The sequence below is a fragment of the Topomyia yanbarensis genome, chromosome 3 (genome assembly GCF_030247195.1).
Source record: "Topomyia yanbarensis strain Yona2022 chromosome 3, ASM3024719v1, whole genome shotgun sequence".
Taxonomy (NCBI): domain Eukaryota; kingdom Metazoa; phylum Arthropoda; class Insecta; order Diptera; family Culicidae; genus Topomyia; species Topomyia yanbarensis.
The window spans coordinates 151,708,149-151,721,536 of record NC_080672.1 but is presented as its reverse complement, the minus strand read 5'-3'; the positions used below and the strand labels follow the sequence as shown (position 1 = coordinate 151,721,536).

General features: G+C 38.4%; 2 protein-coding genes across 14 annotated transcripts in view; one reads left to right on the top strand and one right to left on the bottom strand.

Moving 5' to 3' along the window:
* The window catches only part of LOC131688555 (fat-like cadherin-related tumor suppressor homolog), a 690,234-nt gene that overhangs the window by 397,847 nt on the left and 278,999 nt on the right, over positions 1-13,388 (bottom strand). The window lies entirely within an intron of this gene.
* LOC131687320 (uncharacterized) lies at positions 10,870-13,371 on the top strand. Its single transcript, XM_058971397.1, has 3 exons — positions 10,870-11,061; positions 11,147-11,210; positions 11,263-13,371. Exon 3 carries the CDS (start codon positions 11,374-11,376, stop codon positions 13,369-13,371), a length of 1,998 nt encoding a protein of 665 aa, XP_058827380.1. The 5' UTR covers positions 10,870-11,061; positions 11,147-11,210; positions 11,263-11,373.

Genomic DNA, 13,388 nt, shown 5'->3' with positions numbered 1-13,388 from the left:
TTTGGAACAATCAATTATAACACAAATGAGATGTTTCCTGAATAGTTTTTACTTTTGTCTTGCTTCTTTCCCAGATAGACTTTACAATTGTGTTGGGTAAGCAAAACGTGTCCATAAATTGTGATAAGCCATAAAAATTAAACTGTTACTTACAATGATGCAGAAAATTGTATTGTATCACTGGCGACAAATTACCTGCAATGAAAAAGGGGAGTATTAAATTTCAGAATTTAGAAAAAAAAATCATCTTTAACCCTCCAGTACTCGCGCCGTTGTATTTTGTGCAACACCTTCAAAAACTCTAGCGAAATCTTCTTTCAGCACTAGCGGCTGCTCATTCGGAGAGCCATTCGCGCGAGTGCCAGAGGGTTAATTCTCAAAAGGCAAACGGGTCTCAGATGCCCGACGGCTAACGGTTCTTTAGTTACAAAGGACTGTATATACAGAGACGTCTTCTTCGTGGAAATTGAAAAATAGGGTATTATTGAAATGTCACATATAGAGTGCTTCACAGGTTCGTATATTCTTTTATATACATAATAAGGTATGGGAGGACCATCAGGCCGCTGTGCATTTCAGTACCAACTGTGCTTACTATGATGAAAATAATTTTCTTAAAGCGAAAATTTGAGTGCAGAAAAACATTGCTTCTTTTTATAGGTTTTTGTTGAACAAGAACAACGTCTACGTCTTTTAAAAAATTTGCTCTTGTTTCAAAATGTACCTAGCAATTGCCAGAAAAATCATGGATATTCATAAACCAAACACAACTGCAAAGTTTTGTTCGAATGGTCATATTTTGTGGTCGGGCGTTTTCTTATGGAATCCCTTGTGCTTGAAATAAGGTAAACCCATGAAAACATCATCACCATGGTCAGAATGTTGTCATCTTAAACTCATATTTCTGCGGCCAACCATTTTATAGTATTTTGATGGTTGTGAAAATTGGAGCGGACTATATTTGTGATCTTTTCAAGGGGTTGTATGGTGTTTGAACCCATGAAAATTTCCTCGGTTGACAAGTGCATTGTCTATTAATTGGCCATTCTTCAAATAGTGGAATTTACACAAACATTACTGAATTTTCTAAACTAATGGTTCTCAAATAGGTGCAATTCGTTTTATTTATTTACTTTATTTAAATCATCATTATTTCAATAATGTATTTTATTCAGTGTTCTTTTTATTCATTTTGTTCATTTGACCCCAATGTGTTCATTTTATCTATTTTATTCGATACATTCTTTAGTTTCTTTCTGATCAGTTTATTATTTTCACGCATTTTATTCGTATCGTGTATTTAACTTATATTATTTTACGGTTCATATCTTATGTATTTTATATTTTTTTTCAGCTCATGCAGTTTCTTTAGATTGACGATTTTATTATTTTTCGGTTATTCATTTTTTTCTTTTTATCCAATATGTTAATTTCCCTCAACTGAATTTAATCTATCATTTTAAAACGTTTTGCCTTTCTCATATAGAAAGGTTATGCAATCACTCTGAAAAACGTCAACCTAATCCCGGCCCGGAGGGCCGAGTGTCATATCCCATTCGACTCAGTTCGTCGAGATCGGAAAAAGTCTGTATGTGTGTGTGTATGTATGTATGTGTGTATGTGTGTGTATGTGTGTGTATGTGTGTGTGTATGTATGTGCGTATGTGTCAAATAATGTCACTCATTTTTCTCAGAGATGGCTGGACCGATTTGCCCAAACTTAGTCTCAAATGAAAGGTGCAACCTTCCCATCGGCTGCTATTGAATTTTGGATCGATCGGAACTCTGGTTCCGGAATTACGGGTTTCAGAGTGCGGCCACACAGAAATTTCTCAGATAAACTATAGGAAAAATTAAAAATAGAATTTTTATTTTTGATGCTAAATGTGTTCAAGGTGCATGAAACGTCGAGATTTGATGCAAACTCGAAAAAAAATTTGACGACGATTCACTTTTTTGAATTTTGGCACATTTTTGCCTTTCTCATATAGAAAGGTTATGCAATCACTCTGAAAAACGTCAACCTAATCCCGGCCTATTTTTTTTTTCGACTCGCATAAGGTTTCTGGATTTTAATAGGGGCATAGTTCATGGTTTACGGAGAGGGGTTACACCCCCCCCCCCCTCCTCTACTGTTCACTCCCCTTCTTTAAAAATCTCTTTAAATCACCCCTCAGACGAACACAACTTCCAGCCCTCATACCCCTCCCTTTCAACCCCATCATCTTTAAACCACCACTATATCACAAAGCATACCAATTTAAGCTGGGGAGTCGTTCGTTCATGGGACTTTCGCCCTCCTCACATACCCACCCCCGCATGACAAAATGAGTTAGCAAGCAGATAACATTGAACTAATGCTGATTAGGCTAATGGAGTATGATATTTTTTGTTTCATGTGTTCCACCGTCGACACGTAGCTCATCAAGTTCGTGGCTGGCATGCCATTGTGTATAAGTGCAAAGTGTACTAAGAATGTAATGGACATTTCCACAATTATGTTGAACATAAAAAGCTTCCGTGCCATAGTTTAGAGAAATGAGAAAGGCACAATTGCACCGCTAGGTGGATTAGAACAGGTTTTTATTGATGATGATGGTCCCTCTTAATTTCTCATCGTAGAAGATCTAACACTAGCTTAGATATTTACTTCATAATTTCCTGTCATTTTTGTTCATTCAATTAAGCAGGTTTAATTAAAAAAAATCGCTGAACCCGCATTCTTCTTCCCTCGCGTTCAGCTAGTTAGCCCCTTCAGTGAATAGACCAACTCCAACCATTCGGACCGGTGCAGTGTGGTCGATGTAATTATGATTTACAGTGACTTAATGCGGCAATAGCTCTGGCATTTTTTGTACGTATCCTAACTGAACGATACGAGCAAGCGGTGGAATGCTGGTCAGTCGGCAGAAAGAAACATACTTTTTCGTACGGATTATTCTTGTGGCGACCGACCGACCGATCGGCCATGGCCTAAATAAATGTGCTGAAAAGTTGTACACAGTTTATCAAACGGCGACGATTATCATTCAATTCTTCTTTAAAACGAATAATATGTAGTGGAATGTGATGATAAGGGTCAATCTGGACTATCATAAAAACGGTGTCCTGTGCGATCCGTGAAATGCGAATCGTTAGTGATCCGCATATTAATGGGTATAACTTATCAAGGCGAAGTCAGTTTTGTGTGAATTTTTACTCCATCCATATACACGGGAAAGAAAATTCTCGTTCTCTTCAACTTATTCCACCTTGCAGTAAGATGAGACATTTATTTTGCATATCACGGTTTGATCATTCATTATGTTGCAGAGTTTATCCGATGTAGACACCCAACTAGTGATGGGATGAACAACGTTTCGAGTTCTGTACAAATAATGACTCGAATAATCTGAATAAATTATATAAAATCAATGACACAAATGAAAATGAAAACGAACAAGCCAAACTGTGAAAAAAGTTATCAATTTCACCAAATGAGTAGAATGATTAATATGATTCAGATTAGTAGAATAGACAAATTAGTTCAGATCATTGAATAAAAAAAATCTAAATATTAAGAAAAGTCATAAAAATAATAGCTTAAATTAAACTAATTGAAACTACGAAATTATATGAAATTAATGACTTAACGGAAAATAATGAAATTTATGAAATGAAGAAACTGAATAAAAAACATGAACTGAAAAAATAATAAAATGAATGAAATAAATAAAAAAAAATGATGATGATGAAATGATCATAATGAACAAAATGAATAGAATGGATTAAACGAATAAAATTAAAAAATAAATAAAATGATAAAAAAATAAAAGAAAAAATAAAACAAATGAAATGAACAATATGCCAACAGAAACGTTAGCTATTAGTTGTAATAAACATTATACTTGCATCCCCCATCGAGAGTTCATGGGTTCTGTAGGAGATTTTCCCCCGGAACTGATTTGTGGATATTTTTGAACATTGATCCGATATTTTTCATAAAAGTTCATACCAGTATAATGAACACGCTTTCTCAATAATGTTATCAGAAAACAGGGACTTTTAGTAATGAAATGACTTATTTAAACATATGTTTTATTCAAAATTCAATAGAGATACGAAAAGTTAAAAAACGCGTTGGATGTTTCTTTTCAAGATGTTCTTCAAGTATCCATCTAACCAATTTAAGTCGAATATTTTTCAGAGATACACAAGGCTTTCCTTAATTATAGCGTATTTAAACACTCAGTATTAAATTGAATTAAATTGGAGTTGATGTAGTTTTCAATTTTTGTTCGCATGCCCCAACATAGTGCAACGTTTCGAAAAGATGTTCCGTCATCTTCAGGAGTAAGCAAAGTTTGAACATAAATTAGCTATAGTTTTCTCATAATACAGCTTTATCGAGATCTACTCGAATATTAGCCGGCGGTGAAACTACTCTTTTCTGACTAAGAGTTCCCTGGTGGCGGGATATCTCTCGGGACCGATACCTGTTTCGTCAGTCAATTATAATCTACCCTACTGTGACTTCCTCGACGGTGGATTTATGCCGATCCAGATCCCGATCTACTCGATCTAGTCCTCGGCGATGGTCCTATTTACCCTACTCAACATACCAACCAAGAGATGCCGAGATCTGTCTAGCCGTCCGGTTCACTGTCGCCCGAACGACCCACAGCAAGCAGTTCGACGCGATCTTCTCGAACTAGTTCCCGGCGGTGGATCTAGCGTATTCACAAACTATCTGGTAGGTCCGGTGATTCCGATGGAGCCTGGCATCCGGTTCGACGGTGCTCCGATGACACGAACCCGGTGCTGCGTCGCGTACTACTCAACCGGTTCCCGGCGGTGGATCTAGTCTACTCCGGTGGAGAGTTCCCCGCCGGCGGATTTTTTCCAAACCCGACACTTGGTCCCTTCGACACTCTTTCTGCAACTCGGAGAATATACTCGTCATTACTCTGTTGACCGCATTCCAGATATGATTATCGTGGCACATCTATATATTGACGACTGTCACACACCCCTTCGAACTTCTTTGAACCTAAGGCATTCGAACACCACGTGCTTCGGTGTCTCATGCACGTTCATACACTCCGGGAAAAGGGCTGACGAAACACGTCCAAACCGATGCAGGTACTTCTGGAAGAATGCGCAGCCGCAAGCCGGTGTACTGTAGTTGATGGAATTGGTGGTCCGAATAGCCTAGAACACGCTCATTTCGCATAAAAGTGGTGCGTCTTGAAAATTTTTGTGTTTTCACCCAAACAAAAATCATTGCATAAAATAGGTATCTCAAGCATTCCAAAACAATTATCTGTTATTTTTTCACTTTTATTTGTTACTTAAATTGCGGTTTTGCCATTATAATGATTTTTGTTCGAAGGATAGCAAAAAAATGAAACACGTTGTATCTCTTTTCTAAAAAAACTGAAGAATGAAATGAATCTGTCAAAATTAATTTTTTAGAATGGCGCTTCCACGAATATATACAACACTCAAAAGGGCTCACAATTTTCTGAGAACCCAGGGGGTCTGAATTACCACCACGGCTTAATAGCCCGGGTACATTCATACATACATTTCAAATACTGCAAACTGTTTAATATTGAATATGAAAATTGCAAATATGACACCGTTCTCACGTCTTTGCACTAGTTAACTTGTTCTAATTTGATTCAGAACATTTATTAAGGTCTCATTAAAATGCTGCTCATTTTCTACTTGTTCTAGTATTCAATAGACACAAATATAGACCAATTGAGTCTACGAACTGCTAATGCATCGGTTGCAAATTAAAATCAAAAAGATACATTTCATTACTCGTTGGACATACAATGTTACTATAGGGGAACATAGGGAGACTTGATCAAGTGGAAGATTCTATTATTAGCAATGACGTGTTAGGTTCTTAAATTTTTTTTCACAAATATTTTTATGCTTGTTTCGATCCGTTAAGGTTATTTCAAAAGTCTGGATTACATAATTCTTTCTTTATAGAAAATAGGTCCTAATTAATAAACTTACGTTAACTGATGTAATTTTTTATCACACTTTGTATGGACATATCTACTCGTCGAATAAAAACTTTTAAAGTACTCATATATCATCATGATTTTTCATCAATCGGAACATTGGAATACTTATTTTTCATATTTGAGCTGCATTGAACGAAATAGCTAATGTTGGGGAGACTTGACCAAATGGCAATAAGCTGAAGAAAGATACAAAATTTCTGATATTTACTATCCCGTGGTAACTACTGCTAATGTTAATCACGTCACAAAAAACCCACCTCATTCATCAGTATATATCTTTTAGTACCAGTAAACAAAGTTAGCAGTTATATGGTTGATTTGGTGACGTCTGAACATGCAATGTAAGCGGTACAGTTAATCCTTAAAAATAAATGCAGTAAAAAATCGAAATTTATGAAATGCAACCCTTTTATATTTTTTCTTACTACCTAAGGATCTCGACAATATGGAAAAAAGGATTAGAGTATGTTTTATGTCATTATTTTTTGTTCTGATTTTTCAAAATTCTCTTCCTCAAATCTCCTCAGGCCTTGGTCAAGCCTCCTAACGTGGGGAGACTTGACAAAAAAGGTTCGCGGAAAACTTTCATAACTTTTGAAAAATTAAATTAAAAATTATGTAAAAAAAATCATGCGCTCGCAAAATACCTTTGCACATTATATCTCATTAACTCTTGGAGGATTGATAATTTTTTTAGAGATTTACGCAAGTTGGGTTGAAAACCTGGACAAGTCTCCCCATGTTCCCCTACAGAGCAGCTACTCGAGATTGAGTAGTATCGTAGTTGGTAATTGAATATCATAATTAAGCCAATAACTTGTTCGTTCGAAGCGGCTTACACTCCCATACTTTAAATCACCTGTTGCTTGCCAGTGCGAGCCATCCCGTTCAATTATATACGTAAACCGCGATAATTCCAAATTATATTCTTCGACCGTATGAATGCCGTGAGCCTTACTTTCACTCGGCAGCATTCGAGCATTTACAATCTAACGAGATTTACAGTAAAGCCACCTTCATTTGCTACAAAGACTCCAGTTGGTCGAACTTGTCATACCGTTCGTGCGTTCTATTTTGCAACGCTCTTCGGACGGAAATGGCCGTTATTACCGCCATCGGATTAGATTTCCCTTTAGATTGGTTCCATACCCTTTGTGCGAAACAAACCGTACACATTTTCGTTCGGTGCGGAAATAAGCGCCATAAAGAGGATTTCATGCATTACAATGTATTCAAATATATAATAAAAATCCTCCCAGCAGGTCGTAAACACGTACAGATGCCAAAAAAGGGTACTGAAACGGGTCGGTATTTACCGCATCTTTGAATAACAGCTTTTATTCTGAGCAAATGAATCACAGTTTTTACAAATCGCGATTGATTCGCTGCGGTAATGCTCGCAATTTAATACAATAAATGTCACAAGAAATAATCTACATAAAATCCGTACAGCCTGAATAGCCTAGAATAAGGATCTTTAGGGGTGTGCGGGTTACGGCATTTTCTGTTGCAGATTAGTACAGGTAGTTAATATCTCAATCCTTTTTCTATTTCTAAGCTTGAAACTTGAAAAAACCCTTTATAGTATGTTTCCTTTTAGGACAATAACACATCCAAACCCGTACAACTTGCACGACTCTATAGGCTGCCTCGTAAGATCTACCATAGTTTGCAGATGAAACTTGGAATTGCAAGCTGCTAGCGGATGGCAAAATGTACCAGATCATGCTGTGTGAGTTGCTGTCCCAGTTAACAACAAGGCGAACGAGATATTTGCGGATACGTCATTTAGGAGGACAACTATCAGTTGGTGTGCTGAATTTAATTTGTTTTTTTAATTTAAAATTCAGAAAAGAATAATTTAGGTTTAAAAATAATATGAGCGTACTCGTAAGAACACCCACTATCAATACATATGAAAAACTGACACAATTTGTCCAAATTACAGATCCCTATTGTCTGACACCACTTTTAAAATTTGTGCATGATAAAATTTTCGGTGATACAGAGAGTAAAGTGCTGGTTTCATGAACTAGTCGATGTATGTAGGTAAAGTTACGAAACGGAATGTAGTATCAGGGCTTTGCGCCAAACAAGTACTTCTAGCCCTAGCTCTCAGAGTCCACATGCAGAACAAAGTGAATATGCAGAACAACGTAAATATCGTCCATTTTTTATAACATTTCTCTTGGATTATTCTGATTGCACATTAAGATACACATAGAAGAAAAATAAGAATATCATTGAATATAACTGATTCGATTTTCCAGCCATTTATTTTATAGTGTGCCATCTTACTATGCGGTTTCTTCAAACGTACCAGCCAACGAACCAGGCAAAATTTTTATCTTTTTGTGGGCAGGCCTGCGCTCATAGAAGGCAGCGTTGCAATAAAAATAAAATCTAATTCAATTCCATTTCACCAAATTGCACAGTCGCAGATTGCTACTTCGTACAGGGAAATAAAATCAAATAAATGAAACGATGTGGACACAGCAAAAGACCGGATAATAACATAAGAGAAACGGTTCCTGATCCAGTTGCTCAGTTTTCTTTGGAACTTACTGTGCTTTCATGAATGTGCGATTGTGTGTCCCACTGTTTAAACGGATTTGTCGGTAGCAAAAATTATAAAGTAAATAATAGTACAGGTTTGATTCGTCCTCTGTATTGGCTCCGATTGTGGCGATTTAAACTTTTCAAAACATTGGAATTATCGTTTCGAAGTCAACAGGCAACCGAAGCAGACCTCGAATAATAGCACACTTGGGGACCATTCATGAACAACAGTCGTCAAATGGTGAAATATCATAGTTGTCGCTAGTTTCCTATCTCATGCCATGCCTTGGTCCTTAGACCGACGGCTATAGGGTGATATCATCCTTCTGCTGATATCGGCAGAATAAGAGGGTGCAAACGGATCTTGGCGTGAAAACATTACCGTAAAAAACAATAGTTGTTCGGAGATCAGTCCCAATACGACTTTAATCTGACTAGTATCGATGATCACAGGTCGATAGATACTAAAAATTCGCAACGTATGCATTTATGAATCAAATTTCATGTTTAGTTATTGCTAACAAGCCCGTGCATCAAGTTATCCATACCTTGTATGTCCCTTCAATTATCATTATTATCACTCGTACTCATTTAAAATTTGACAATTGGAAATCTTTTGATTTTTGACATAAAAATTGTTTTACTACACTATCTATCGTAAGGCGTCATTCTAAAATCTAAAATATCTCCAATGTAACGAAACTATGAAAGGTTTGCACGCTTATAACTCCGATAATACTAGATGGATTTCAATCAGTTATACACAAGCCGCCTAACTTGAATGTTGGTAATAATTTAATATATGTGCGATAAAAGTAATATATGGAAAACCGGTAAAATTGAAAAGCTCACGATAAAAAGGAAAATTTCCAATAACTATTTCAGGCAGAGCCGTCAATAAGAAGCACCTAAGTGGCTCAATCAAACACGAAAAGTTGTCAATAGAGGTACCGCATGCTGCTTCAATCAGTTGTTTCTTTAATGCCAAGCAAGCAACATCATGACTAAAGCGTCAGTAATATTTTTCATTTGGTTTCCTTATCACAGTCCTAATACGAAGCTACTCGTTTTGGTTACATTTTCTGAACAGAGCAGCCCATTTTTGCTAGATGGATCATCTACATAATGCCAATCAGCTAATGAGATAATTGATTAATTGAAATAATAGATTAATTTAAAAGTATAGCAGAGAGAATATTATTGTACTAGGTTTTACAATTTTGTTACTGTTAAATGTTTTAATGGGGAGGGTTGATAGCAAATTGTCACATATGGGAGCAGGAGAGTAAACTATAACGTAAGTAGATAGTTGTTATAGATTAAAATTAAGTAAGCTAGAATGCCAGTCGATAGTTGTGATACATTTAACTTCATTCGCGAATAAGATATATCTGCAATGCCGTAGTCGTGTCCCCTATACAACCCTTGATGTCGAAGATAAAAACAAATATACTATTCACATTCCACGGCTCGATTTGGTTATCAGAAAACACTAGCTGAAATTCTGATGTGACTGATTTATTGTGTAAGCCCGTCTGTTATGGCGTAGCATGATTTTATCCATAAATTACGATCTATACGATATGTAAAGCTTCTGTCAGTTGTGCAATACGTCAACGGAACGTCAAAATTAGTTGCATGCAGTTAAACACACAATATGAACGACACGGGACGTTTTGATGTACGGAACGTGTGAATGGGCATTCAACTTATTCTGACGGAAAGGTGACGTGACGTTGGCGTTCTTTTCCGTTGGCCGAAGCGTATGTATCATCTGAATCGGGCTTAATAGTTTTGTTATTCCGTCAACATTAACCTGCCTAGAAATTTATTCTGGGCATTGTTGCAGAATCTTAAAAGAAGTAATTGAAAAATCCCAACTTGATCCACCTAATAGTGAAATGATACATTTCTTACACATAGGGTGATGATCCTATTTTCGCCATGTGTCTATTATCACCCTATCCATTTGAAGCCGTTGGTTAGAGCAGCGTCTACCATCTTTGTTCAACGCATGGAATCAAATGGTAGTGCAACAATAGGGGCACTCGATTCGAGATTTCGTTGCGCTCAAACACGAGAATTTAACCGTTTTCAGCGCATTTATGTTATTATCTTGCTTATTAACAACGAAGCAAAGCTGTTGATGCCAATTTGTACGCATTCCATTGATTGTAGGCCGTGTAATTAATTAATTAGTGAGTCACCCTCCTTAGTATGGTGAAATTATGCACTTTACCCTATCTATTGTAATCCATCGGACTACCCCTCGACAAGGCTTGATACCACAACGACAAGCTCAACGACAGATCTCAACATGGAAACTGTCAAACCATTCGACGTTGAGTTAGTTAATGTCAATTAGTGGTTTCCGGTCAAATAGCTATAGCCAAACGTTTGACTGCTATCAGATAAATTCAATTATTATATTTAATATTAAATTAACCGTGAACTAGTAACCAATCATCAAAATCAATTGGTAAGAGTACCATTTAAATATTAGTCGTGAATTATAATGAATTGAAATTTATTGAAATTAACATATATGTATATGCCATTACTAGGGTTCAGTTGAGGTTATGTTCCTAGGTCAGGCGAGGTTGAGTACTGTACGAAGGAAAACTAAACGTAAGTTAATAATTACCTACAAAATCATTGTTACCGCTTACGTTTTCTCTAGGAGATTTTTAACAAATCTACAATAAAGATTGTTGCGATCACGGAAACGTTTTGTCACGGTTGGAGAACATCCAATATTAAAAATCTCGTTTACCGGGACTCATAATCAACAATGCCCAAGAAATCCACAAAAAATACCGTTGACGAGGAGAGCGATGTCGTGGAGAGTAGCTGCCAAGAGTGCGACGCATCCGACAACCAAGAGATGGTGCAGTGTGACTACTGCCAAAAATGGTCACACTTCACATGTGCAGCGGTCACCGAAGCCGTCGAAAATATAGATTGGTGCTGTAAGCGATGCACGAAGATGATGCTGGAGCAAATAAAAGCAAGCGGAAAGAAGGAATATTCGACTCCAGAAAAACCAAAAAGTACAACACCCTCACGACGGTCAAATTTAACAAAGATTAAGATGGAGTTGCAACGATTGGAAGAGGAGGAGCGTATACGACAAGAGGAAGAACAAGCGGCCGCAGCAGCACGAGTAAAGCGCCGGGAGTTTCTCGAGAAGAAAAGCAAACTTCTCAGCGATCTAGCGAAGTCTGAAGCGTCCGGAAGCGAAGTAGCATCGCAAGCCGGGGTTCCCGGGAACGAGGTCGAGCAATGGTTGGACAGTATACCGATGGGAAGGTCGCCCGAGAAACCGACAGCGCCGCCCCTAGAGGATGAGCCAATTCATTCAAGGTGTTCTGCGAATTGTTTCACTGAAACGGGTATTCTAACAAGTGGTCAGGTTGCAGCAAGGCAGGCTGTTTCAAAAGAGTTGCCCGTCTTTAATGGCAGCCCCGAAGAGTGGCCTATGTTTTATGCTACATTTATAAGCACCACCGAAATGTGCGGGTATTCATCGGCAGAAAATATGGTGCGTCTGCAACGATGCTTGCGCGGCCGAGCACTGGAATCCGTCAGATGCCGGCTTCTGCACCCTGAGAATGTTAATGGTGTTATAGACACGCTAAAAATGCTGTTTGGAAGACCCGAAATTATAGTGCAATCACTAATCGGGAAGGTTCAGGCACTACCTACGCCAAGAGCAGACAAACTTAATACCCTGGTCGATTTCGGTATCGCCGTATCCAACTTAACTGCAACGTTAGAAGCATGTCAGCTAAATGAGTATCTCTGCAACATTTCATTACTGCAGGAACTCGTTGAGAAACTACCCCCGATGGTTAAACTCAATTGGGCCACGCACCGTCGGTGTATAAAAAATGTTAACTTGAGTGAATTCAGCTCCTGGCTCTACACTCTGGTCGAAGCAGCCTGTTCCGTTACCTCTCCCTTCACAGGAGCGATCAGTGATACCCCTTATAATCGTAAGACTCGGAAGAATGATGGATTTGTTAACGCTCACTCAGAAAGCGCCGACCCACGCTCTGGTTGCGACGAAGAAACCCTTACCACGTGGAGGGCGTGTTCCGCCTGCAACGGAAGATGTACATCTACTGATCGCTGCCCGAGGTTCACGAGTATGGATGTAGAATCAAGATGGGTAGTGGTACGAGAGCGCGGCTTGTGCCGAAGATGTCTACGTAAACACACCGGCTTATGTCGCTCGCGAAAAGAGTGTGGCGTCAACGGCTGCGGATACAAACATCATAGTATGCTGCACAACGACACTAGGGAAATCAATCAAACTACAACAAACCGTGCGCTCGCTGGTGAAGACAGTGGTGATAACACCGGTCCAGTGGAACCATGCAACACCCATAGAGGAATTACCGATTCCGTGTTGTTTCGAATAGTTCCTGTTGTTCTACACGGTCCTCGAATGACAATTCAAACCTATGCTTTGTTTGACGACGGGTCGTCGCTAACATTAATAGACGAGGAAATAGCTGAAACCCTGCAACTACCTGGGGAACCGTATCCGCTTTGGTTAAAGTGGACAGGAGATACGTGCCGGCATGAAGCCAGCTCAAGACGAGTGTCCGTTGAAATTTCTGGAACCGGACCAGCAGCGAAGCGTTATTATCTAGAGAACGTTCACACAGTAGAGGAACTAAACCTACCAAGGCAAACGGTGAATATAAAATCCCTCGCGGAAAATATCAGCATCTACGAGGAATTCCAGTTGATTCTTTCCAGAACGCCCGTCCTCGCTTACTGATCGGTATGAATAATTGT

Bases quoted from the DNA above. Each gene is read 5' to 3' on its own strand.
- LOC131687320 (XM_058971397.1), top strand. From the start codon at position 11,374: ATGCCCAAGAAATCCACAAAAAATACCGTTGACGAGGAGAGCGATGTC.